Raw genomic sequence first — 27,323 nt, forward strand, 5'->3', positions numbered from 1 at the left:
AAAAAATCAGGAAAACGAAACCGTCCAATTGAAAACGGAATCCGCCATGGGCGGTCGGATACCGGACGGTTAAACGTTTGAATACAGCACTAATATGAACTCCTGCAAAAATGCTGACAACTCTTATTTTTGCGGACACGTCTGTCGGTGTTTACAAAGATGATCCTCGTTTAAGCGGACAACCTAAGCCTAATTTGAACCTAATTTGAATTTCACAACTGGCATGTTTTGATTTTACCCAGGCCAAGACTTGTTGCAAATAAAAGGAAGGCTTCAGCTTGGAAGATTGAAGACTGCTATCTTATCTCAACCTCAACAACAACAATTTCCATTTTCATTCACTGACTGTAGGCTTGGGAATCCCTACACACACATACACACACACAGCATACACGCTTGATTTACCCCAGCGGAACTCCAAATTTAGCGACCGCGGCGCTGCAGGCGCAGCCGATGCGACTGGCATGATTGCCCTCAACAAAGAAAAATGAATAACCAGCTTGCCTGATCTCATTCGACCAATTCCACATTAAAATAAAGCTTAACATTTCTTCTATTCCCGTTAAATATTCTGAATAATGAATAACTTACTGGGCACTTATTGTAAATGAGTTTAACTTACCTTACAAGCTCGGACTTCATGAATTTCTTCGACAAAATACTGAGAGCTGGAGATTGAGATCGTAAAGCTGCTAGATTTAAAATGTGAGTTACCAGTAGGGGCGCTGGTCCAAGAATAAGGATCGTCTTCATAAACGAGGATCGTCTTCGTAAACACGGACCGATGCGTCCTCAAAAATAAGGACCGTCTGCATTTTTGCAGACGTTTCATATTTTTGATCGGTGCATTGGCGATACAAAAAACAGATTCTGCAATGATTTTCTTGATGCATTTTACATTGACATTGTACAGAGACTTTCACATTATAAGCAATAAATCCTTGGGAAGACGGACAACCCATGAAAGTAGACGGTGAACTAGGGTTATTTTCCCCCGGGGAATCCATTTTTGGCATCGCCAGCAGGCCGTTCTGTAACATGAAACCCCAGAGCGCCGATGAAAAAAAACGTCCTCAAAAATGCAGACAACCCTTATTTTTGAGGACGCATTTTGTCCTCGTTTATGAGGATATCCTTGTTTATGAGGACGATCCTCATTCTCGGACCAGCGCCCCTACTGGTTACTATTCTTTGCTAAAGTCGCCCAAATAAAAATGAAACGTGATATCGCGTTAGAGCAAAGAGACTCGGAGGGGGGGGGGGGGGGGGGTGTTTTGGCTCTCTTCAAAGTGCATGTGATTATGATGTTGAATTGTTTAGATTGGGAATTAGAATTAGGTATTTTAATGCAATGTAGATTGAAAAGGAGGAAAATGCACCGGGGGCGTCTCCAAAGGGGGGGGGGGGGGATGTGGGGTGCGACACCCCCCACCTGTCAGGATATTGTCGGTAAAATTGCGCTGCTGTCGGGAAAAAAGAGAATAGGGGGAGGGGAAAAAAGAGAGGGAAAGGGAAAGAAAAAAAAAGGAAAAGGAAAAGAAAAGAAAGGAAAGAAAAGAGAAGAAAGAAAGAGAAAAAAGAAAAAGAGGGAGGAGAGGAAAGAAAGGAAAAAAAAGAAAAGAAAGAAAAGAAAGAAAAGGAAAAAAAGAAGAAAAAAAGAGAGTAAAAGGGAAACAAAAGAAACGGGGGATGAAAGAGAGGAGAGAGAGAGAGAGGAGGTATAAGAGCCTGAGAGAGGAGGAGTGGGAGTAAAAGAGAGAGGGGTGTTGTTGGGTGCAGAGTCGTCTCGTCGAGGGAGCAAGAAAGACACGGGTAAATTATGTTGCTGTGTCAGTGTCGGGTCAGCTGCATGTGTCGGTATTCTTGCTCGATCCTCGTGTACTACAAGTTTTTTTCCCTACGAACTGTGACTTTTTATCCGCTGTGATCACTTCGAGAGTGACTACAACTACACTACTTGTATTTTCTCGAAGTTTCACTTTCCTATAATATCAGCTAAAGAAATCAGAGGTTTAAAATTTTAGGGGAAACTAAATTCAAACAAGGTTTATAAGAGTCAACAACGGTATGACGAATCGTCTTTCTTTCTCTATATTGTGATGAAACGCCAAAAATTCCGAAGGGGAAAACTTCATTTAGACGAGTCGAGAACGGAACAACAAATCGTCTTCTTTCCCTAATAATTTAAGGAAACGTCAAAGCTTCCGCGCTTCGCGCGGAAGGGGGAAACTGAATTCAGATGAATAGGGCTTATTAAGAGTCGAAAACAGTACGACGAATCGTCATCATTTCCCTATATTGTGATGAAACGCCAAAAATTCCGCGCTTCGCGCGGAAGGGGAAAACTTCATTTAGACGAGACGAGAACGGTATATACAACGAATCGTCTTCTTTCTGGAATAATTTAAGAAAACTTCAAAGCTTCCGCGCTTCGCGCGGTACGGGGAAGCTTCATTCAGACAAGGATTAAGAGTCGAGCACGGTTCAACGAATCGTCTACTTTCTCTAATAATTTAATAAAACGCTAAAGCTTCCGCGCTTTGCGCGAGAGGGGGGGGGGGGGAGGGAATACTGAATTCAGACAGGGATTAACAGTCGAGAACGGTACAGGGAGGGGCCGGAACTGAATTCAGATGAGGATTAAGAGTCGAGAACGGTACAGCAAATCGTCTTCTTTTTATAATAATTTAATAAAACGTCAAAGCTTTCAGGCTTCGCGCGGGAGGGTGGGGGGGAATTCATTCAGACAAGAATTAACAGTCTAGAACGGTACAATAAATCGTCTTCTTGTCCTAATAATTTAAGGTTATGTCTAAACTTCCGCGCTTCACGCGGGAGGCCTTTCACCCACACCCCCTAATGAACGCGATCTTTAGGTGATTCACTTGCTCACTACCGCCCCTCCCTAAAATAAGATCCTAGCTCCGCGCCTGCATTAAAATATATAGCTATGATACTGACTAAATGGACGAAATGAATCGTATATTTATGTCGTCGAGGAAAATGACTATTTACGCATACACTCTTATTTCCACGGCGTCAAATATCACTCTAAATGGCGTCAGCTGGGAGTCAACTATATTCCTAGTTAAAGTGACACGGATTCCGAATCAATTTGACTCGGATTGTGTGGCATCAGCTGAGAATTGACTCAATTCAGAGTCAAGTTGACTCCTTTTCCGTGTCACTTTAACTAGGAATAGAGTTGACTCCCAGCTGACGCCATTTGGAGTGAAATTTGACGCTGTGGAAATAAGAGTGTACGTACGCAAGTATTATAGATAGTCCATTGGAAAAACAATTTAGCCTTCGGCCCCGGGTTTATAGGGTTGAATTTGTAGATATTGGGACATTTATTTTTGTCGGTAATTGGTGGCTAGTTGTGTCAGTAATCGTTGGCCGCTACACCCCCACCCCCATTGAAAAAGGTCTAGCGACGCCCCTGGCAGTGACATACCATGTCATTTAAAGCCCCACTGTCCTACGTGTAGCTACTTGCTCCCTTTATATAGAAAACTTCCCCAATCCGTGCCTGTTGGTCCCCATGATCCTCTTTTTCTTATGTTAATTGAGAGCTGAGTTAATGAGATAGCCACCTGTCAGTGACCTCGCTGTGTGGTCTAATCCCTTCTGGCCCAGTAGTGTTGACGGTCTTTGATGGTGCATTGCAAGCGGCACTAAAAATGCCACCCCGCCCTTATTAAAGTGATGAGACGACTCTTGGAGTCTTAGGGACATAATTTTACCGGGGTTGCTGTCCATATCATCATCTTTGCAGAATTGCAGTATCTCGATTTCAGCAATTAAAAAGTGAAGTGAGTAACATGGGAGTGACACAAACGTTTACACTTAATTTCACTGAAAATGTAATATATCTACCAAAATAGTCTAAATAAATAATACGTAAGGTTTCAACTATCAAAGAAACTATCGCTGCCGGATATCAGTTTGTTCGATTATCATCAGGGATGCTGGCGGGCCCCTGGTTCATACGCCTCTTATTAGGTTTTTCCATTGTAGCTCGTATATAACAATGATGACGCTTAGGTTTTTGTTGTCTTTTACAGACATAATATAGGCCCGAATTCACAAAGGAGGTTTGTCGACAAACCTTGGTTTTCGTACGTCATATGACGCGCTTAATTTACGCGTTTTTTTACAAACCTGGTTTGTAAAGAACAAAAGGAGGTTTGGCGAAACAAAAGGAGGTTTGAGCTCAAACCTTGCTTTGTGAATTCGGGCCAATGCGGGCGTGAGGGAGTGAAATTGATCCGTTAAAAATAAATTAAAACTGGGGGGGGGGGGGAGGGGTGCACATCCAACAGTTCATAATTCCTCCAAAAGATATAGGATTATATTTGATTTCATTTTCAGAATCAGGAGCCTTCAAAATTAGTATGACCCTTCGGTATGAAAAATTTATTACATGAATATTAAATGAACATTCCGAATAAAGGCGATATATACATCATCACAATATAGATAATAGTCACTCTAGTCTAGGTATATACAATGTAATTTGGCTTTTCAAATCTCTAATTACTAATTTTTTATATGCATTCTACCATAGACGTCTATGATTCTACCTATCTATGGCATAATGAAAAACACAGTTTTAGTCAGAAGGTGATACAAAAAGCATACCCCCCCCCCCGATAATCAGGAAATCTTTATTCTTGTAATAAGACTAGATCAACAAGGCAGCTTTATGATCACATAGCACCCGTGATGAATGAAAATCTTCTCTAGCAGCACGGCCAGCGAAGCCCGGAGCGCGGCCAGCCTGGTACCGGAGCGGTGCCCGTGGGAGACTTACGTAATAGCGTATCTTTCATAATCTAGCTGAGCTGCGGCTATACGGTGCAAGAGATGGTCAGTAAAGCAATTTGTTATTATGAGCTTGTCACCCATGTGGAACTGCAATATTATTACTTGGGAGCTACACGTTTCGTAGCTTAATAATAATATTAATATACAAAATTTGAATGGTTTCACTAAGTTTAGTTTCATTGTTTTGATGAATCCACGACCATGACGGCCTCGCTAAAATAAATGCATGCAGCAGATTCACCACTTCAAAGTGTTAGTGGACTTCATTCATGGGTAGGCTATTGCATAATATTTATATTGGGTCTCTATATATATTTTGAATTCTTTCTGTAAACCCTTGAGGTTTGATCGCAATGTCTATAAATCTAACGTTAGATACATTGAGATTTCCTTTATCTGACTTTACGATTGTGATCTAACTTTAAACTTAAAAAATCTAGAGTAGGTCTAGGCCTAGACTCTAGGCCGAATTTTCTGTCTCTTTCGTTTGTTAGCCTCTTGAGCCGACCCTACCCCAATAAGAGGCTAACGAACGAAAGAGACGGAAAATTCGGTCTAGAGTAGGCCTAGAGGTCTAGACCCTATCTAGATCTACATACAGTAAACTGCACTGAAATTCTTCCTCTTTAATATTTTTTCTTTATATCATTAATTTCATAATTTAGGATACACTATTGCTTATTAGACTAAATTTGTTCATTGATCATTATTGTTATTATATTTTTATTTTTATTATTATTATTGTTGTTGGTGTTCCTACTGTTATTATTTTTATGATCATCATCGTGATCATCATCATCATCGTGATCATCATCATCATCATCATCATCATCATCATCATCATCATCATCATCATCAACAACATCATCATCATGCATTATCATGATCATCATCACCACCACCACCACCACCACCATCACCATTACCATCACCACCACCACCACCACCATCACCATCACCATCACCACCACCACCACCATCACCACCACCACCACCACCACCACCATGCCACCACCACCATCATCATCATCACTACCACCATCACCATCATCATCATCATCATCATCACCATCACCACCACCACCACCACCACCACAACCACCACCACCACCATCGTCACCATCACCATCATTATCACCACCACCACCACCACCACCACCACCACCACCACCACCACCATCGTCACCATCACCATCATTATCATTATCATTTTCATTATCATCATCTGATTATCATCATCTTCATCATCGTCATCATCATCTTTATTACAGTATTATCATTGAAGATAGTCAATTCACTTTTACTAAACTCTGTTAATTGCCTTTTATTAGGACTGGACCTGCTCGTTGATCATTTGGCAACTGTTTCACTATTTATATTCAAGGGAATATGTGATCCTTAAAAAGAAATTCAGATTTATCGCTTAAAATTAGACACAAATGAGCCAAAAAATGAGTTGACACCTTTCCAGCTCTCCTGAGACATGTTTTCTCTGCCGAAGAAAACCATAGACATTAAAAGTCCTGTCAGAGACAACAAACATATTCAAACAAAATACATAAAATGAATTGTTTTCTCTTGTATTTTTCAATACAGGTGATTTCGAGATGAAATGATATCCAACCTGATGTTCAAGTAGTCGTTGGATAATCCTCAGCCTCGGGAATCCAACACCACTGCCACCACAGCCAAGAGGCCCAACACAGACATGACAGGCAAGGGCTACGCAAGATTCACTGATGATGATGCTGATGAGCAAGGGCTGAGAGACACTACTCTAGAACCTCCTACATCCCCACCAGCTGTCCTCCAGGAAACCCTTGGAGAGGAAGACCCTTCAACAGCAGCAGAACAGCATGATCTACAGCCCGGGCTGGACCTCAATCTTAATATTAACGTTACACAGGAAGGAACAAACCCAGATGCAACGGGAGACGTAGGGCAAGGAGATGGGGGAGGAGACCCTGGCGGAGGAGGTGGAGACAATGGTGACTTGGCTACTCAAACAAGTGAGTTCGTTGATAGAGAGGGACAGGGGTGGAGGCTGTAAAAATAACTTACGTAGGAATTGTAACTTTTTTGTTGTTGAAATATTCTACGGAAAGGTCTAGTCAATGCTTTTACAAATGTACACCTGTAGTCCTGCATGTGATTGCTACTCATTGCCAAATGCTGTCATCTGTAGGGTATTCTTTGGATAAATTGTTAGCTCATTGCTAATATATAAACCTGTACTGGTATTTTTTTTTTCCTTCTTTCTTTGATGGGGAGGAGGGAGAGGGGGGGGGGGGGGGGTGGTTTACATCACATGGTTTCTCTTCTAGGGCATATTGGAGATACATACAAATCAGTCAATATTTTTCTAGGGCTTGATATATTAACAGGGGCCAGTTTCAAATGGGCCTCCAATTTCAATTTCTGGTACCCCCCCCCCCCCCCCCCCAAAAAAAAAAAAAAAAAAAAAAATATATAAAAAAAAAAAAATAGATATATACCTGTACAACTGAATACATTTTAACGTGGGCCCATGCATACTGACTTGAAAAATGTCAATCTAGACCCTTTGTAAAATAAATTTAAAAAACTTTTTTAAATGGTTGCCATTTTCCAGTCACTATTTATACCGCATTATCTCACGACACAGTAACTTCATTTCTTTATAGGATAAGTGAAGTATCAGATTAAAGACTATGGCCAACATTTTGTTTCACCTTGACGTTCTACTCTTATCTACTTGTGTTTTTTGCCTTCAAGGATCCTCACGATGGACTTATGCAGCATTCTACCAATGGATAATGAGCAATGCTGTGATGCTTTATATCAGTCAATTCTTATCTGCATGGGTAAGCGATCAGACGATAGGCCATTTTTTGTAATTTAATCAAATTTAATGCACAAATCTTTGCTAAGTGCCTCGTTAAAAATTATTTCATTCACCTGTTACAACTAATTGTATTTCAATAGTCAGAATGCAAATTGCATACGTTACGTGTTATTAGGTAAGACAAGCCATAATTCATGCAGGGTTGGCATATTTCCCGCTTCGGAGGCTTATTTCCCGGATGCCGGGAAATAAGCGGTATTTACAGGTATTTACCACTTTTTACCGGGAAATACCGGGAAATATATTTTTCCACTCACTTGTTCATAGGGATTGTCCAATTTTGAACATAATAACAATGGTGGTGAGTATGGTTGCTCTTGTGTGTACTATTTGTGTGTGTGTGCGTGTGTTTGTTTGTGTGTTTGTCTATGTCTGTAATTATGTAATGCTGGAAAAAAATACAGGAAAAAGATACCAAATATACACCTAATCTAGATATGATGTTCTTGATTAAAGCTTATCAGCCGTAGTTTACAGGAGGGATTAAACCGCTCTACAAGGTCACTGGACAGGTGGTTATCTCTTCAACTCAGCTCTCAGTTAACATAACAAAAAGAGGATCATGGGGGGACCAATGGTCACCGATTAGGCATTGTTATATAGAGGGTGCAAGTACAGTGTAGCTACCAGTAGTGCAGTGGGCCTTTAAAGGGAACCAAAACCTTCATACTAAGTTACTTTTATTGTAGAGTTTAAGATATTTGAATAAAATCAGTGAAATATTGAACAAAATCGGGCAAGAAATAAGGAAGTTAAACCTTTTTAAAATGACTAGTCACTAGAGGGCGGTATTCAATTTGATGACATCATTTGTGGACAACTCTCCATGCCTTTCGTTTTTTTCCTATTTATTTGTGTTCTTGATCGGATTTCATAACATGTGAAGTAGAATATCATTTTGCATTCTATTATCTCAATCACAAGAAAGAAGGAAAAACATGAAATTCGATGTACAAAAGGTTCCACAGATCGACTTCTAATTTGCATACAACTGTCAATCAAAGCTGCCGATCGTGACGTCACAAAAGTGGGCAGAAACAGCAGCCGAATCTTAGAGCCGAACTGCGATTGGTATTACTTTGGCACATGTATGCGATAATCGGCATTGTGTGGGCATTCGGAACATGCCATCTGCGTAAGAACTGTCCGCCAGCGGGTACGTATTTTGAACGCCCTCTGGAATACAGGGAACATGCCCTTTAAAGGGACCACTGACTCACATGCAAATTGTTTTGCTCGCCATGTTTCGGATTTGCTACTTTTATCCTACTTTCAAAATATCGTCTTCAAATGTCACTTATAATATTTTTCATTTATTTTATTTAAGCACGGTCACTCTCTGAGCCTTAATGGTTGATTTTCAAAAAGTCTGTGACTGAATAAAAAATATACAAATTATATCACAAAACAAAATCAAGTAACAAAAGATAACAAAACATAAAAATAGAAATAGTCGAATCAAATATGAAGACAAGGTTAAGAACTCAACTTATTTCACTCTAAATACCGGTAGATAAAGGTAAAACGAAGGTAATTAAATGGTAAACAAATAAATTTAATTCTTACCCCAAAAAATGAAAAGGTTTGAAGAATTTTTTTTCTTCTTCAAGTTGTGAAAATTCTAGTTGACAATTTGACATGCATTTACCGGTAACTTTATATTAAATATGAATTCTCAGCCAACTTCAGTGCAGTTGTGCTTTTAGTATTCTAGCATTGTGTTGGACTTGACAACTTTTTTCTAGGCGATATGGTCCCTGCTATTAGAATGATACGGAATCAGAATACATTGTTGAGGAGGAGTATACCTGCTTGTACATTGTATCTGTTTCATTGTACAGGAAGGAGAGTCCCAATGGTTATGATGACTAAGACCCCATTCTCACTCACTTTGAAAGTGGTCTTAGTTAGACCGCTCCAGAGGAACGGGTCTTGAGGAACGGTTTGCGAGCGTTCACACTCCGAGCAGATTTTTATGGCTCAAACCGCTCCACGAGTCAAAGTGGTCTTGTTGCTATGGCAGCTCAGGTCAGCAGGTCAATTTTTTCGCGCGCGGAATACAAACCGTATGTACCGTACTACATGTTTCGCACCGAAGGTCACTAGCTCACTTCTGTTCAAAGTACGCTTCCGTTCACATTGCACGTTAGAGCGCTCCAAACCGCTCTTAATAAGACCCGCTCCTCAAGACCACCTCGGAAGGTGGTCTTCTGGAGCGGTCCAGAAGTCCACTTCCTGGACCACTTTGACCGTTCTCACTCACCTAAGAACCGCTCCTGAGGAACAGGTCTTAGTTAGAGCGCTCCAACGAAGTGAGTGAGAACGGGGTCTAAGTTCTCTATCTTCTTCCAGGTACTAGAGGGTGCTGAATGATTGATACAAGTTAGAGTATTTAAAGAAAGATAGGGGTGGGAAAGAAAAGGAAAGTTCAACATGCATCCAGATTTTATTTTATTCTATATGTAGTCCATTCGGTAGTGCTGGAGCTTGTGCCTTATAACTGTGAGAGCAGCATCTCACCTACTTTGCCACCCTCTAAGAAAATGTAGACCCATCTTAACATAAAATCTTGTCACTTCGGCACAGCGATTAGGATTTTCTTTCAATCCTAAATATAATCCATACATTAATTAATCATAGCTTATTTATGAAAGTTATTCCATTCTTTCCTTCTTTTTTCTTCTGCCATTGTAGGGTGATCGTATGTGGAGCTTCACTGTAGCCCTTTACCTAGTCGAGATCCAGGAACAATCTCTCCGTTTGACGGCCATCTATGGACTCTGTGTTTCCGCTTCTTCTCTCATCTTTGGTGCGGCCATTGGAAGATGGGTTGATAAGACGCCCAGATTAAGAGGTTAGATGTTACCTTTTTTCACTCACTCAGGAAGGCAATTTTGCCAGTGCTGGATTCTTGAGCACTTTTTTTTCTTCAAATTGGAAGCACAAATCTCTCTATATATTTGTTATAACATTTTTCTCATAAAATGTCATGCATCTTAAAGGTACTATGTCCCATTTGAAGGCCAAAAAAATAAATGTTAAAGCATTTGAAAGACAATACTAATTTAGAACTTCCCTCAAAACGAAAGGGTCTGAAATGGCTTTAAGTGTGAAAATAACGACCATTAGTTGTCAAATCGACTTAAGTGATTGCAATCACTAAAGTAATAGTCTGATTTTCAGGGTGCTACATGAAATATGAAACAATGCTGGTCTCTTCATCTTCCACCTGTCCTAGAATCTTTCAGATACCGTAATTAACGGTGTATTAACCACACTTTTTTGCCGCCGAAAAAAATTCAAAGTCGGGGGTGCGTCTTATACACGTTTCGATTTATGCCCCTCCACCTGGCGCTATGCCTGGCAATGTCTCCCAGCTCAGTAATCGGTGTGTTGACTCGCCACTCTGAAACTAGAACAACACTCAAATTTGTCTGTCATCTTGGTTTGAAAGAAATCTTTCTCAATATGTAGTTTACAATAATAATTCCTCCAATTTTTCTTCTATTACTCGGCGTACCACAAGGTTCTATCCTAGGACCTCTACTGTGTTTTAATTTACATTAATGATCTTACACATTCAGCTGCACCTCACATTTAAATGAAAGGCCTCGTGGTTTTTTTAAATTTTTTTATAATTTTTTTTAGGGCGAAAAAGAGGCATGCGGTTATTACACGAGGGCGGTTTATACATGTACACCGTTAATTACGGTATGTAACTTTGAACAATTATCATTCTTATTTCTCCCAGCTGCCCGAACTTCCCTGATCATCCAAAACAGCAGTGTCCTGATCAATGCTTGCCTCCTGTGTACAGTCCTCATCCTTAAGACGGACATTCTGCAGATCTGGAATGGTGGCCTCTACATCATCTGTCAGCTGATCATCATCATACTCGGTACCTTGGCATCACTGGCTAGCCTTGCCGAGATGATCTGTATCCAGAAGGATTGGGTGGTCGTCGTGGCTGGTGGGGACAAGGATGTCCTTGCTAGTGAGTTTACTACTCCTGGGGGGCATTTCACAAAGATTAAGATCGACTTTAAGTTGGGCTCAACTATGGCAGGCCGTTCATGCCACTGTTTGCTCTCACAATGTACTGGCATTGGTCTCTCAAGGGATGTACAAATCATGGTCACAACTCTACAGAATTTACATTTTTTCGATAATTCATTATTGAAGGAAAAAATATTATCTAAAGATCATAATTGAGAGACCAATTGTGAGAGCAAACGATGGCATGAACAGCCTTCCATAATTAAGTCCAACTTAAAGTCGATCTTAGTCTTTGTGAAACACCCCCCAGTTGTCATAAATAAAGTTTGATAAATGAAGTCTATTCTTGGTACGTGTTGTTCGTTGATAAATGGGGCATGAAATATTGTTAGTTGGAGTAAAGTTCACAGTAGAGGTAACTGCTTCTGTTTCTGGGGGAAAAAATGTACTGTAATCCAATTACAATGTTTAACACCTCAATTCTTTAGAGAAATTGCCACCTACATGTATAGCATGGGGGGGGGGGGTATAAGGTCAAGACACATTTTACGACCAGATTTTGATAGAAAGTACTATAATATTTGATGTAAAACTTCAAAGAAATATAATTTATATCTGATTTTGGTTTAGGATGGTCATATGAATATGATATTTGATGCTGAATTTTGTGACTGATATGACATTGTTGTGAACGCAGCCGATTGCCTCACATTTCTAAGTAGAGATTGAACAGAGGTACTCAGAAAAGTGAATAGGGTACGCATAGGATTTTTGTACACAGCCTGAATATTTATGTCGTTTTTCATTTTTAGTTATGAATGCAAACATGAGGCGTATAGACCTCGTCAGTAACATCCTTGCTCCCATCGCCGTCGGTGCCATCATGACCGCATCTATGCTGATTGGGGGTATCTTTGTTGCATCCTGGAATGCCGGTTCCATGGTGATTGAGTACTGGAATCTTTCGAGGGTGTACAGGAATGTACCTGAGTTGGCTTTCAAAGGAGGCGTAGGATGCACAGGTAAAAGTTTTATGTATTTAAAGATGAAGTTGAGTTCTGGTCATGCAATTGCATTGTGAAAGAAACTGTCTAGAATCGTTCAGAAAAGGTTGATCATCTAGCATATAAGTATTGGTGTGTACTACAAGGTTCTGGAATCATCAAAATGATAAGAAATTTGGCCCAGTCTTGGTAAAGTTACAAGCACTGTACACAGAAAGATGTATATGTGACATAAAAATCTGTCCCGATTTTTATGCTGTTACATGCCATATTTAGAATATTAAGGCATTTGAAGAGTCATGCTTTTCAGGGAACATTTTTTATCTGATGTTCTTCCACACTTGCATTATAAGAATGATAACGCTCACAAATTATTTTTCACCTCTTCCCAGAACTCGACCTTCTCTTTAAATGTTTTGTAGAACATGTAGGCTTTCAAAAGTTGTTCTTCAGAATTTTCAGATTTTGGTTTGGTTTGGTTTGGTTGTTTGGTTTGTTTTAGTTGACTGTGAAGAAAGCATGTCTATGCTTTAAAAGTTGAGCAAACAGGGGACTGACGGCTTTAAGTCCTCTCCACAGGAATGTGTAAGGAGCTATGCCTGACCAAGGGGCACTAGGGCATTTAACTTGGTTTTGAACCAGGGACCTTCCAGTTATGAGACCACTGCTGTACCACTGAGCCATTGTGCCTCCTGTATTTTATTACATATGACTAGTTTTTATGAACTTACAGATATGATATGCGGACTAAGTTTGCATAGAATGTGAGTTCTAATAATTATTAGAAATCCTTGAAATTTGGTTTAGTTGTCACACTTAGTAAGCAATAATACAAAACATGCAACATTGATATGCTGAGGGAAAACCATCGTGATAGTTTAGTTTAAAGCCTATCTGCACTAGTTTGGCCAGGAGGGATTAGACCTCCCTGCATGGTCACTGGCAGGTGGTTATCTCATCAAATCAGCTCTCAATTAACATAAGAAAAAGGGGACCATGGGGGACCAACAGTCACCGCTTAGGCATTGTTTGCTATATAGAGGGTGCAAGTAGCAATGGGGCTTTGATATACTACCTATAGAATAATCATTTCTGGATGTCCTTTTTAACCCTCACATCACATACCCAATTTAACTCTTGGCTAACACCTGCTGGTTATGCTTCTTATTAAATCATAGATGAAGCTCTTCCTGAGCAAGAGGTCACAGGTCAATACTCTGAATTGGGCGAACCAGCCATCGAAGCTCAAAGCGATACCCAAGAATCGAACGATAGGGAGAAGGAATTAACCAAGGTACCGGCAGCCTATCCAGCATCACCAGTATCAGCTTCCGTATCGGCATCAGCATCTCAGCCAACCACCCCGGCCAAGGAGGAGGATGGGGAGAGAGAGTTTACAGAGATACCAGTCACTCCAGCATCATTGGCCCCTGCACCATCTACTCCAGTAACCATGGCAACAAAGAAGGATGGAGGCTGCTGCGGTAGAGTGACTGCAAAACTTAAGGTGAGACAGTGAAGCTTTCAACCATGCCCACTTTAAATAGGTTTATCACCTTGGTGGTAGCAAAGGTCAAATTCTCTCTGAAAAGGGCAATGGCAAGCTTAAAACTGCCAATGCGTACCTTCAACCAGAGCTTTTCCCAGACCATTTTGATAAGGAGGGTGTCGGCCAATTTGCTGACAAGTTAGCTGTCAACCCCCCCCCCCTCCTCCTCTAGCAATGTCTCTGACTTCCATGTGTAAAATATGTGTGGTCCTAACAAACCACTCTGTGGGATGCCCTCTAAACTATGTCCTTCCTTGAAGCCTGACCTCAAATAGAAATATGTAAGCTTGTAGGAGTGTCAATTTTGACAGACATTGCACATTACAAATGTTCACCATTAATATCGATCACTATTACTTCTAAACCGACTTTCATTTCTCTATATCGTAGGATATGTTCGACGGTTGGAAGGTGTACAAATCCTACGTGGAGTGTTGGGCCGGTCTAGGTATGGCTTTCCTCTACATGACTGTCCTGGGCTTTGATTCCATCACTCTGGGCTATGGCTACTCACAAGGTATGCCAGAGTATGCCATGGGAATCCTACAGGCGCTTGGATCCATTACAGGTAAAGCTAACTTTATTAATAATAATACGTCAATTCTTATAGTGCAGCTACAATATTTGAATATACTCTACTGCGCTTAATATAAAGTATCATATCATTACCCTGACTGTAACTGAGCCGCCATGATAAGGCGCTACAGCATTCAAGGAATTCTTTCCCTCCCATTTACTTCACCTGGGTGGAGAGTGGCAAATGTAGATTAATATCTTGCCAAAGGACACCGCACAGTATACGATCTGACTATAATCCGATTTGGGAAGAATTCGCAATAGCATTGATATGAATTGATTTATTGGTTTCTGCATCTTTTTTCTTTTTTTTCATCATACATTTTCATGAACATTATATGGTTTGATACACTATTTCAAGTGAATATATAATTTATACAGATAATGTACAAAATCAAACAAATATATTGAATGCATAATTAACATACATTAGATGCAGGAAGGCTACAGAATATAAACATTCACACATCTAAAATTTTAATGATCACTGATTTGAATAGTCAAATGATTAATAAAATTTTGATTTCAATGGCCTTCAAGCTTTATCTGATTCTTGTTCTTCTCTTCCTTCTTTTCTTTTTCTTCTTTGTCCTCTTTTTCTTGTCCTCCTCCTCCTCTTCTCTTTCTTTTTAAAATCTTTCATTATTATTCTTCTTTGCCTGCACCATATCATTGAAAAGGTATCTTCGGAACAATGCTTTACCCAGTCATGAGAAGAAGAATCGGTCTAGTGAGATCTGGACTCTACTCCCTTGGGATTGAGATAGCCTTCCTGATGCTGTGTGTAGGATCACTGTGGGCCCCTGGATCTCCTTTCATCTATGATTATGGGAACAGCACCGTTGGTAAGTGGAAATCATGTACTGTATGTGAACTATCCTTGAGATTTCCTCCTCAGTACTACATGTACGTATACATGTATAGTCATTGCGAGTCCCCAAGAAGTTTGTTCATTTGAACGAAAGGAACAGCACAATTGGTAACTGGAGATTTCTACCGTATGTGAACTGTCCACCATTTGGACCAATATTTCCTTCACAGTGCTATGTATACATACATGGTCCCTGCGTGTCCCTAGGAAGTCCGTTCATTTAAAGCCCGTCTGTACTAGTTTGGCCAGGAGGGATTAGACCTCCCTGCAAGGTCACTGGCAGGTGGTTATCTCATCAAATCAGCTCTCAATTAACATAAGAAAAAGGGGCATCATGGGGATCAACATGTACGGCGTAGGCATTGTTGGCTGTATAGAGGGCGCAAGTAGCTTTAAGTAGTGCAGTGGGGCTTTAAGATTACAGGGATGGCACAATTGGCAAGTTGAAATCATGTACTGTATGTGAATCACGGTTGCAATCGCAAACGCAATAAAACGTACAACTACATGGTTGAGAAGGAAATACTCAATAGACTTCCAAAAACTGGAATCTAACACAAGATATTCACTGCGACAAAGTGCGGGACTATTATTAATCTGAATTGATTATCTTGTTTGATACAGCAAGATAAAACCACAGAAAAGATCCTGCAGGTACAAAAATAGACGCTACAGGGGGGTGTTTCACAAAGACTAAGATCGACTTTAAGTTGGACTCAACTATGGCAGGCCATTCATGCCACTAGTTCCTCTAACCCCTCCTATAGCATTGGTTTCTCAAGGAACGTATAAATCGTGGTCACAAATCTACAGAATTTACATTTTAATTGAAGGAAAAAATATTATCGAAAGATCACAATTGAGAGACCAATAGCGAGAGCAACCAGTGGCATGAATAGTCTGCCATAGTTAAGTCAAACTTAAAGTCGATCTCATCCTTATTGAAACACCCCCCAGGACATATAAATGATAATTATAAGAAATCAGCAACCCTTGAAACCTTATTGGTAGACAAATATTGTACATTATGCTTGCAGACGCGAGTCAGAGCAGTTCTCCACCTCTCACTTTGACGACCCCTCATGTGGGGGTCATGGCGCCACCTACTGTCGGTACAGGTACAACTCAAGCCCCAGACCTGTCCAGGGTGCAGTGTAAATACACAGGCACTGATCAACAACAGACGTCTCTCGTGTCCGCTGCTGTACTCTTCACAGGGATCGTGTTATCAAGGATAGGTTAGTTCTTAAAATAATTCTAAAATAGCAACAAAAATGGGACTAAAGCTACAAAAGATATTTTCTTTGCAACTTACATTTACATTTCATAATTTGAATATTGCAATGAACATTTTGTTTTACATGTGTCCTATTTTTTTAGAACCTTTATAAAATCATTTGTATCCTACAGGTTAATTTCTTGTATGTCAATCTCATGTAAACAGAAATTGTTTTTTCATGTGTACAAAATCTACAGCAAGACAAAATTCTGTTTTTTCAGCTTGAAATGGAATACTAGATTTTCTGAAACAGAAAAGGTCTTTTTTTCAAATGAAAAATCACTATCCCTACATATGAGTGAATAGAATCAACCTTCATCTTACCTTTAAAGGGATTGGGTATCTTTGCCTCAAATTCTAAACAAAATCCTGGATTTTTGTTCATGCTGCACTCATAATTATAAACCTTTAGGTCAGTCAGGAATCCCATGACTTGTATCAATATTAATATTCATGATTGAAAATCGAAATTTCAAAAAAAGTTTCACAACATTTTTTATAACACTACAGTTTATTGGTAGAAATGAGAATGGTAAAACCGGTCACTCAAAGATAGGTAGGGCTTCAATATTATACCATATCACAGACACTGATTACACATAGAGCCATACATATCAGATTTGTAAAACTGGAAACGATGCCTTTAAATGTCTTAAATGTCTTTTCATTTGCCGAGTCTAGGATTGTGGGCATACGACCTTGTCGTGACCCAGCTGGTTCAGGAGAACGTGGTGGAGACGGAGCGGGGCGTCTTCAATGGGGTCCAGAGGGCGCTAGAGTGCTCGTTCGACATGATCCACTTTGTCCTGGTCATAGTCCTTCCGTGTCCAGAGACGTTCGGCTACCTGGTTATCACATCCGTCGTGTTCATCATAATCGGCGCGTGTTGCTACATGGTGTATTCGTACAAGATAAGAGGACATTTGGTCCACATGGAAAAGTTCACGCCGTGTTTGAAGAACGGTCATGTCTAATAAAGCCTGGGGTGTTTCACAAAGATTCTTAGTCGAACTTAACTCTAAGTTGGACTTACAAATTATGAAGAGCCATTTGTAGCCTTAGAATACAATATATTCCAAACCAAAATTCAAGTATTGCAGACTTTTCATGAATTCCACATCAAGAACATGAAATCTGCCATGAAAATAGAAAATAGAATGATAGAATCAACATTATATGCCTTTTAAAATGACTTTTACATACTATTTTCGAAGATGCTAACGGCTTTCCATAATTGTTAAGTCCAACTTAGAGATAAGTTCAACTTAAGATCTTTGTGAAACACCCCCCTGGTATTCAAGCACGACTTCTATCCTTGGAACAGTTGCAAGTAGCAAAACTTAGTGCCTCTTCATCACAAACTTTCCAGAGGATGAAATGTTCACAAATTTTCGAAGGTGGTTCAGAGTCGCGGAAAGTTTTATGATGCAATACGATTAAATCACAACTGACAGAATACCAAAGTTTTGCAATTCACATAAGTTTCTTGGTGTGTTATGGGCTTTAGGCAATTGTTCTAATGTCATGATAACAAGGTTGCTGGTTCCAAGCAGTTTTGTGCTAAGCAATGGTGTGGTGATATCTCCCACCAGCCCCAAACACTGAATTTGCCCTGCTCCAGCCCCCTCGCTTGAATGATTTGGCGCTGAACCTCATGTGCAGGCTCTGTTGTTTAGAACCAGTAACCCGGACGACGAGCAAATATGACGTTAGCACTCCGGTACTCTATATCCATGCATCAGTATAAAGGTTTTTTATTATGTGTGCCGTCATTGTGTATAAGCTCAAATTCATCTTGTAAACATGCAAAGTGCCTTAAATTATAATGAATTGTGTCTTTCCAATGAAAATAAAATGTTATATTTCTATTTTTGTATTCATATTTTGTTATGGTTATATTTATGTTTTTATGGATGAGTGCACATGAAGTGTAACCTAAGACTATGAGAATGCTCTTGGCATTGTATTCTAGGAAGCAGGTACCAGTATAAATACATCATTACAACGGTTGGTCTAACACTTTAGAATGTCTTTACAATAGCCATTTGCTAGGTCAGGTGATTTGCGATTAGACAGTGTACTATGCATTATATGTGTACGAGCATGTTTGGTATAAATGGGCAGCTGTAGACATTTATGAACATGTGACCAGGCACCACAAAACTACCAAATAGTTGCATTGTGTGATTTCCAGTTAGAGCTCAATAAAGCTGCATTTGGTCACGATGGTCAAATTCTAGTTGGCATTTCCTGAGATAGTTTTCTTGCATGTAATTCCAACTTGTGGAAGCACCTAGATTCAGATTAATTTTATTGGTCCATATGGAATCCAACTGGTATTTTGGCAGAGTTTTGTAGATCTGAGTTTGTCTGATCTCAAGTTCAATATAGGAGTTCTCATCTCTTTATGAACTTACCTGTTGATCGGATTTTTTTATTTAAAAGAAGTCATATCTGGCGACTGTTTCTTGGTTTTGTGGCGCCTTAACTAGATTCAAACTAGCTTTTAACTATATATTGCATTCACTGAGAAATATTTTGCAGACTTGATCACGGCAGCCGTAATGTATTTATTATATATTTTACGTCTTTGTTTATGGTATACAGTGGATTCACAATCCACAATCCACAACGCCAGTGATTAGTTGATTGCACTCAACATTATGAGAAAAAGTGGACAAAAACAGCTGGTGTTGGGGGGGGGGGGGGCTGTTAATTGTGAGTCCTCCCTATTACCAAAGCTTTCCCTAGAATATTCTTTGTCATAACTCTCTGTATATCATGCTGATTATTTGGCCAAAATGTATACAAGTATAATTACCCCCTGGTATATCATTTTCCATGTGCAGGGGGTGTTTCACAAAGATCCTAAGTTGAACTTAAGTTGGACTTAAAGATTATGGAGAGCCATTTGTAGCCTAAAATATCAACTCAAATATTTGATTTTTCATACACTGTATTAGTGCATGATTCTGCAGTCATCATACATGTGTATTAGTCATCAAGGGGTACCGTATTACTTGGTCATTAATGAATATGTATTTGTATATAATTTTGTTCATGCATTTGTTTTCATCTTTAAAGAAGTATCCTAAAAGTTTAATATACTGTACATCATATTTCTATTGATATGTGATAATATAATGATGTCCTTGTTCCGATTGAAACAAAGTGCAATGAAGTTGTAATATTGTGCAAGGGCAAGGATATAATTTAGGTGCAATTAAAACATTATATGTGAATCTGATTTTGTCGTTTAGAGCAAATTTTCCTTTATAGTAACATTCCTATTCTTGAAAAATTAAAAAGTGTGTGGTATGTGTACATTTTTGCAACAGGAAATTTTCGTAATGTAACCAAATTTTTACTTGTGCCTCAATACAATATATTTCATTCACATGTTATAAATAACTATCTCATTTGTCAGAATGCAAATTGCATATATTACATGTTGTTAGGTAGGGCGAGCCATGATGTTTGTCCTACGTAGCAACGACTAATGTTTCCATTTGAATTCTGACTTTTGAGGTACATTAATTCTCCAAGACTCGTCACAAAGACATACCGGTATGCATAAATTTGGCTAGATTACAATGCAAGCTTGTGGAAGGAATAGCCAATTTGGCTCCGAACCATAGTTACAGCTGACCAGTCATGTGCTTGTCTGTGATTTCAATTTCAAAGGACTTTCAATTAAGAAGTTTATATTTTGTTTACATTTCTATAGCTCGTGCAATTGCGATATCTAGGAAAAAATCAGATTGTATTTTGTGTGCTAGGCCGTTTTCTCCTGCTTGCTTCATGATTATATTCAAACCATTAATCATCAGCACATTCTCACATTTAGTATCAAGTTAAAGGTAGTATGTCCCATTTGCAGGCCAAAAAATAATGACTGTTAGTTGTCAAATCGACTTGGGAGCTATAGAGCCAATAAGTAATAGTCTTGATTTTCAGACCATTGTACCGCATGGTTGTACGTTTTATGCTGCGCAAAGATTCAATCAGTTTAATTTTGGCCATTACAAGAAGTGGGTTATTGATGTAGACAAATGCTCATGATCCCTTTACAGCTCATTTTATGTATTTTACCAAAGAAGGAAAAAAGCCAGTCACTCACTCAATAGTGTCTTATATAGGGACACTATTGGGACATAGTATCTTTAAATCACTCTTCCACACTCACTTTAAATCATGGCTCAAATTATTATACAATTATGCACATGGTTAAGGTATGCCTAATTGAAAGTGAAAACAAATCAGAAGTCTCAGATGGTGAAAGAAAAGTGGATATAGTGAGGGAAGGCTGGGAGTGAGAGTAAAAATAGAAGAGAGAGAGAGAGAGAGCGAGGGGGAAAGAGATGGATAACACATTTCCACATTTTATATAAAGTTTAATCACTCTCTTCCACACCTTGTTTATGGCTTTATCTCGATCTTATACAATCATTCATATGGTTATGACTGGAGAGAAACAGAGAGAGACTGATAGATAAAGTGAGAGAGAGGAAGAGACAGATAGACAGACAATGAGAGAGAGAGACAAAGAGGGGGGGGGGGGGTGGGCTATAGGAAGGAGCAGCATTAATATTGCCTTTTACACACATACATATATCTGTACCAACACATTGATTTGGACAAGAAGACATTATTTCAGGTATCAAAAATAAATTATTTTTTATTACTTGAATGATGATACATGGCATTGCATATAATATTAATAGTTTATGATTTCTTTTACAAACCTTTTATAAATACTGAAAAATCAGTCTTAAGCCTCGGTCACAAATGCCATTACGAACTGCTATGAACGCCGTACGAACGATTTTCAGACAATGTAAATTCGGGAAGACAATGGAAAAACGGAGATTCGTACGAAATTATCGTTCATACAAACTTTTGTGCCAGTAGCATAACGCTTTGCGCATGATTCCCAGAATTATTTTCAATCCATTTTATCATTTCCATTTTCATTTCCATTTTCGATAAAAACAATACAAAGAGATATATATTATAAATAAGTATTTGCAATATATAAGAAAATGAAAATAGGGACCAACCAAAAAACGGCCAAATGGTTTTGTCGAGGCATCTCATGGTTTGGGGTACGTGAATGCGTAAAAACAGTGAACACCCCCTTTTAATACAAAAAGGTCAAAACAATGGATGTGCATGTATGTGAGAAGCCCTTGTAAAATGCTTAGGTGAGCACCAACAAAAATTTATCCCTGAAATTAATTAATTAAACTTAATTACAAAAACATAATGATGTATTGAGGTAATAGGTTTCATACAATTAGTAATTATACTAAAGTTAAATGGCTTTCCTAGTTTCCTTTCATGAGATACAACTGTGTATCGCTCTCGCTTTGAGAACATTTCACTCATCATGCTGACTTGTGAAATGTTCTCATCAGCTCGTTGGATATACCCTTGTATCCCACTCAAGGTCATACAACACCATATAAATATTGATTTGCATATCCTTAATTCAATTTTTCTCTGAGGACGTTTCCTAAATCATACATCTGAATCACATTCTACAAGATATACAAACTTGTTTTCGCCTCCTATAATACCTTTTAAATTTAGAACTACTATATTGTGTTACTCAGAACGGGAGCCTATTCACATGCAAGCTATGCTTTTTATTTAGGCTTCCCACATTTTACATTGTTTTACCTTGCCTGTGATATATCTATATCTATATATTTCGAAAAGTACCTATTTTCCGTTCATTGATCTGAAATCTTTAAATTTTTTTGGTGTAATCTACGCTTATACACTTGTATAAGAAAAAGAATTAAAAAATTGTTTTTTGATGTTAATGTGGAACAAACAAACTGCAAATAATGAGTTTATATCTATGGAGTTCTTTACGATATGATGCACTGCTATAAACCGGATAACGATCTAGACAAGTCTCGTTCATTTACCCATTATGACTTAACCTGCGTGCAGTGCATATTCAATAAAGCACTCGCATACATGAATTATTTGTATATTGGTTCAAACAGTGTCCTTCATAAAGAGATTCCCATTTATCTTTAAAGATAAACTTTAGTACTGGTAATGCGATTGCATTGTGAAAGAAAAGGTGTGAAAGGATCAGAAACAGTTGATCATGTAGCATGTAAGTATTGGTGTGCACTGCAAGGTTCTGGAGTCATCAAAATCATAATAAATTTGACCGAGTCTTGGTAAAGTAACAAGCACTCACATAGAAAGCTATATATGGGACAACACACATGGTGTCGGGGCTAGTACTACCTTGATTTCCTTGTCTTTCTATGCTCATTACTCAGCCAGTATACATTTTCTTCCAAAATTGTTTGGCACATGTCATTTATTTGTAATCTTGAACATTCAGTGTAAGTTTCGTTTGATTCTGTGAGAATTAATTATATTTTTTTTACCAGTACTGGAGTTTATCTTTAAATCTTAACCCATTGGCACTGATTTTTCTCATTCCCATAGACTTTTAACACAGGGACCACCATTTCAATATGCTTTTTACCCCCAAAGTTCATAGGAATGAATATAACTGGTAAGCAACGCCCCCAAGAAGAACTAAACTCCCGAACAGGAATGACCTTAGTTTCCAGTGTGCATATGAACCCTCTAATCTCTCGTACAGTTCTAGTACTTGTTGTTTTGTGGCAGTCAAGCTTCCGTTGTTATCGATCACAAAGTCGGCCTGTTTCTTCTTGATCTCAAGTGGAACCTGCGAGTTGATTCTTTGAAGGGCGCCCTCTTGGGTTAGATCATTGCGAGCCATAAGACGATCCAGCTGAGTCGCTTCATCGCTGTATACAATCAATTAAAAAATTTGATGCAAAGCAAATTAATGATTCACTTCGCATTTCAATTCATTTGTAATGGACTATACAGATAACAATGCTTCCCTTTGCATCACTTGTTTTAAATGTGCTTGTCTTCCCTTTGCTGTAAAAGAATTTCACATGTTCACTGAACTAAAAGCCCCCCCCCCCCCCCCCCCCCCCCCCCCCCCCCCCGGGCCGGCCCCTCTTTTCCATCTTAACTTCTGGTTTCTCTTATACATGAAAGCATTGTACCGGTACTTACCAATACACCACAAGCACATACTTGATGAAACTTCTCAGAGCACTTCCATCTAGGAGCAGAGGGACATCCAAGATCACATAATGGTGTCCTACATGATCAGAATGAACACAAAGAACATATTCATAAAAGGCTGTCAGGGCCCCCGTCTTATAAACAGTTGTGATTACTCACAATTTATTTGTGATTGATATCAATCATAGCTACATGTATAGACATAAGCGATGGGAGAGTGATCGATAGCAACTCTTTATAAGACAGGGTCCTGATCTCAACTTCAACATCAAGGCCTTATGTTTTGAAGCATGCCCTTTATATCATATAAAAAACTGAAATGTTCCTAGAGTTTGCTAATACATGTACCGATACTTTCATTCTTTACAAAAAAAACAAAATAAAAATGTGATTTACTGCTTTTACATAACACCAATCTAAAAATATTGACATTTATTTCTGCCTTCATACATCTTCAGAGTTTGATCATTTTTTGGGCAAGTTTCGTTTACGTCTTCTCCGATACCATAGCAAGTTTTATTTACCGGTATGTCTCTTCTTTCACTCTGTGCAACTTGATATAAAGTTTGGAGGATTACTTTCCAAATTCCACCAACTTACCAGAGAGAAAGCTTGTCAGGACTTCCCAGAGCATCGTCCGTTGTATGTAGGGATGGGTGCAGCGGTTCAGTATCTTCCGTTTCTCAGAATCAGCAAATATGATGGATCCGAGCTTGGCTCTATCCAGCGTCCCATCGTCTTGAAGAACCGACTTGCCAAAATGACGGACAATCCGCTTCAATGCAGGTTTACCAGGTTCCACAACTGTGCAAAAGGATATTGCGAATGGATCGCTTAGATCAACGATATCTGTCAAAGGGTGATGTACTGGAGCTCATCCCGCTGGCCCCCGGCCCCTACTGTTAACATTGCAGGACTATATGTTTATTACACAGGGATTTCAATTGATAAGCCCTTATATCCCTGCTGTAGTTTGATTTTCTACAATACAGTGCTAAAATTTTCACACAAAAATCTATTTTTAAACCTCTTTGAAGCCAGGCACATTCAATAATATATATATTTCCACAAACAATTCTATATGTGATCGTTTCAAATTAAATTCTTAAAAACTTTCTTTTTTCTCAATACATTTCCTATCTGCTCCTTCACTTTTAGCAATACATTTTAACTTCTTATTTTTCAGAGCTATCAATGGCCAGGACAAGTTCAAAAGTGGAGTTATAAATATTAACACTCTCATGAACATTTTTTTATCAGACTGAATTCTATCAATTTCATATTACTTCAAACTATTTTCAAAAAATATCTTTTGTTTGTACTCACTAAAATAAGTTTCTTGCTTTTCAACCATTCTTTGCAGGCAGTGCATCACAGGCCAAATGTATTTTAGCAACTACAGTGGAACCTTAGTATAAAGCGCTCTGATATAACAAGCTGATTTTGCTAGTCCCAGCTCTTTATAAACTTGTTTTCTTACCCCGATAGATAATAAGATTCCTGATTCATGTATAACAAGGTAATTTCCTTGGTCCCAAGGACCTTGTTTTGACGAAATTCCACTGTATGAAGATTGTTCATACTGAACAAACCATGCAAATCAATGTCCAGGACATGCAAGTTTTAATACTCCCCACCCAAACCCTAAAAATTTACTTTGAAATTATCGTGAATTAAGAAAGCCTGTATCGATTGTAGCGCTTCAGTCCATCAAACGGTTATGGTATCTTCTTTCTACTTCGGTAGACTGCAAATTACACAAGCAAGTAGGCCCGTCTTCATCATCTTGAGATTGCCAAATAGCCCGCTTTTTCTGATTTGGGAAATAATCCTGAAGTTACAAATCGCGTCTTCATCACCTCGAAATTTAAAACTCAAGCTCGAGAAATTAGCTCAAGATATTTTGCTCAGCATTCGCGCATAGTAGGAGTCTTCAGGCTGGTGAAGATGCACCGGACAAATGGCGGGATATTTTGCAAACTATCCCAAGATATGTTTGGGATGATAAAGACGCAAATTAACTGGATAATTTACGGTCGGGATATTTAAAATAGCGGGATATTTGGCAATCTTGAGCTGATGATGACAGGCCTAGTGTGTACCAGCACAATCGGGGAGTGGTCTCCAATTCCACGATCGACTTACCTTCTCTAGCAATCTTATCAGCATCAATGATAACGCACCCCAGGTCTCGGAGAACGTTCGATACGGTGCTCTTCCCCGATGCTATACCGCCAGTCAACCCAACTAGAAACATGCCGATCACCTAGGAACACTCACGTCGTCGTGTATAATAAAATAGGCAGTTCAACCTGTAAATGGGATATTGTTGGATATATACACGCTAGGTCGGGGGAATCTTTTTGTTTTCCCTTTAAATCAATGGCATAATCTATAGAATGTCAACAAATATATGCTGGCTTTTTTTAGTGTCTGCACTCTGTAAATAAATAAATTGGATTATTTAATACCCAGGGAACCAGAAAATAGCTAGGTTTTCCCTTTGAATTGATGGTAAAATGTACAGGACAGCTTTAAATCCTTAAAATCAATGGCACAATCTACATAATGCCAAAAATATATATATGCTAGCTTTTTTAGTATCTGGCTATCTGCACTCTGTGACCAGTAAATCGTGACAGGGTGGGGATAGCAATTGGTTTATATTCAAGGAACCAGAAAATAGCTTTGTTTTCCCTTTAAATTGACGTTGAAATTGACACAGAATATCACGCGACCAATGTGTCTATAATCAATCAAATGGGACAGGGCTAGGAATACTGATTGGTTTATACCACAAACTTGAAAAGAGCCTCGTTTCCTTTAGAATCAGTGGCACCTGCCAGTATACCAGCATCCGTTTGTATTTGTAATGACTCTGTGGACTCAAGTGTCAAGAAAATTGTACATACCGGTATCCTGTATATAAAATAATCATATTACAAAGTCGCCAAAAAAGTGATGATTTTTTTTGCTCTCCCGAGCTCTTCTTATTGTATATATATATTTTTTAAATGAGGATTTTTTTTGGTGGGGGAGACTTATATCTTTTCTTATTCACTTGATTTTAAAAATTAATAAGAATCCTGAGCTATAACATTGAGCTGTCGATTTCTTTCAAATATTGAAGGTAGATAGAATAAAATGAGGTCCATCCCCTCTCACTTTCCAAACAGGAACCACTTATTGCACATGTAAAATGTTTTGCAATGCTCTATGTACTTTGGGGCACAAAA

At 38.9% G+C, this 27,323-nt stretch overlaps 3 protein-coding genes across 3 annotated transcripts in view; 1 reads left to right on the plus strand and 2 right to left on the minus strand.

The window, feature by feature from the left end:
- Nucleotides 1-712, minus strand: part of LOC100889995 (mediator of RNA polymerase II transcription subunit 24) — a 35,236-nt gene extending 34,524 nt beyond the window's left edge. The window contains exon 1 of the mRNA XM_030989808.1: nucleotides 623-712. The gene's annotated coding sequence lies outside the window, so the exon portion shown is untranslated. The remainder of the gene's footprint in view (nucleotides 1-622) is intronic.
- A 4,193-nt stretch (nucleotides 713-4,905) lies between these two features.
- On the plus strand, nucleotides 4,906-18,181 carry LOC577187 (solute carrier family 40 member 1). Its single transcript, XM_030989809.1, has 11 exons — nucleotides 4,906-5,103; nucleotides 6,427-6,839; nucleotides 7,585-7,673; nucleotides 10,409-10,568; nucleotides 11,466-11,708; nucleotides 12,523-12,732; nucleotides 13,893-14,221; nucleotides 14,654-14,831; nucleotides 15,520-15,684; nucleotides 16,748-16,948; nucleotides 17,671-18,181. Exons 2-11 carry the CDS (start codon nucleotides 6,539-6,541, stop codon nucleotides 17,961-17,963), a joined length of 2,169 nt encoding a protein of 722 aa, XP_030845669.1. The 5' UTR covers nucleotides 4,906-5,103; nucleotides 6,427-6,538; the 3' UTR covers nucleotides 17,964-18,181.
- A 5,218-nt stretch (nucleotides 18,182-23,399) lies between these two features.
- On the minus strand, nucleotides 23,400-26,678 carry LOC577126 (dephospho-CoA kinase domain-containing protein). The gene is made up of 4 exons (XM_777375.4): nucleotides 26,233-26,678; nucleotides 24,688-24,891; nucleotides 24,076-24,163; nucleotides 23,400-23,795 (listed from the first exon to the last, which is right to left on the minus strand). Exons 1-4 carry the CDS (start codon nucleotides 26,342-26,344, stop codon nucleotides 23,516-23,518), a joined length of 684 nt encoding a protein of 227 aa, XP_782468.2. The 5' UTR covers nucleotides 26,345-26,678; the 3' UTR covers nucleotides 23,400-23,515.
- Between the last annotated feature and the right edge of the window lie 645 nt (nucleotides 26,679-27,323).

The sequence above is a fragment of the Strongylocentrotus purpuratus genome, unplaced genomic scaffold, assembly GCF_000002235.5.
Source record: "Strongylocentrotus purpuratus isolate Spur 01 unplaced genomic scaffold, Spur_5.0 spur5_scaffold_19, whole genome shotgun sequence".
Classification (NCBI taxonomy): Eukaryota; Metazoa; Echinodermata; class Echinoidea; order Camarodonta; family Strongylocentrotidae; genus Strongylocentrotus; species Strongylocentrotus purpuratus.

Bases quoted from the DNA above. Each gene is read 5' to 3' on its own strand.
- LOC577187 (XM_030989809.1), top strand. From the start codon at position 6,539: ATGACAGGCAAGGGCTACGCAAGATTCACTGATGATGATGCTGATGAG. The intron at 7,674-10,408 runs GTAAGCGATCAG...CTGCCATTGTAG, and splicing joins GTCAATTCTTATCTGCATGG to GGTGATCGTATGTGGAGCTT. The intron at 10,569-11,465 runs GTTAGATGTTAC...TATTTCTCCCAG, and splicing joins TAAGACGCCCAGATTAAGAG to CTGCCCGAACTTCCCTGATC.
- LOC577126 (XM_777375.4), bottom strand. From the start codon at position 26,344: ATGTTTCTAGTTGGGTTGACTGGCGGTATAGCATCGGGGAAGAGCACC. The intron at 24,164-24,687 runs GTAAGTTGGTGG...CTGATCATGTAG, and splicing joins CCTGACAAGCTTTCTCTCTG to GACACCATTATGTGATCTTG. The intron at 23,796-24,075 runs GTAAGTACCGGT...GATTGTATACAG, and splicing joins TATGTGCTTGTGGTGTATTG to CGATGAAGCGACTCAGCTGG.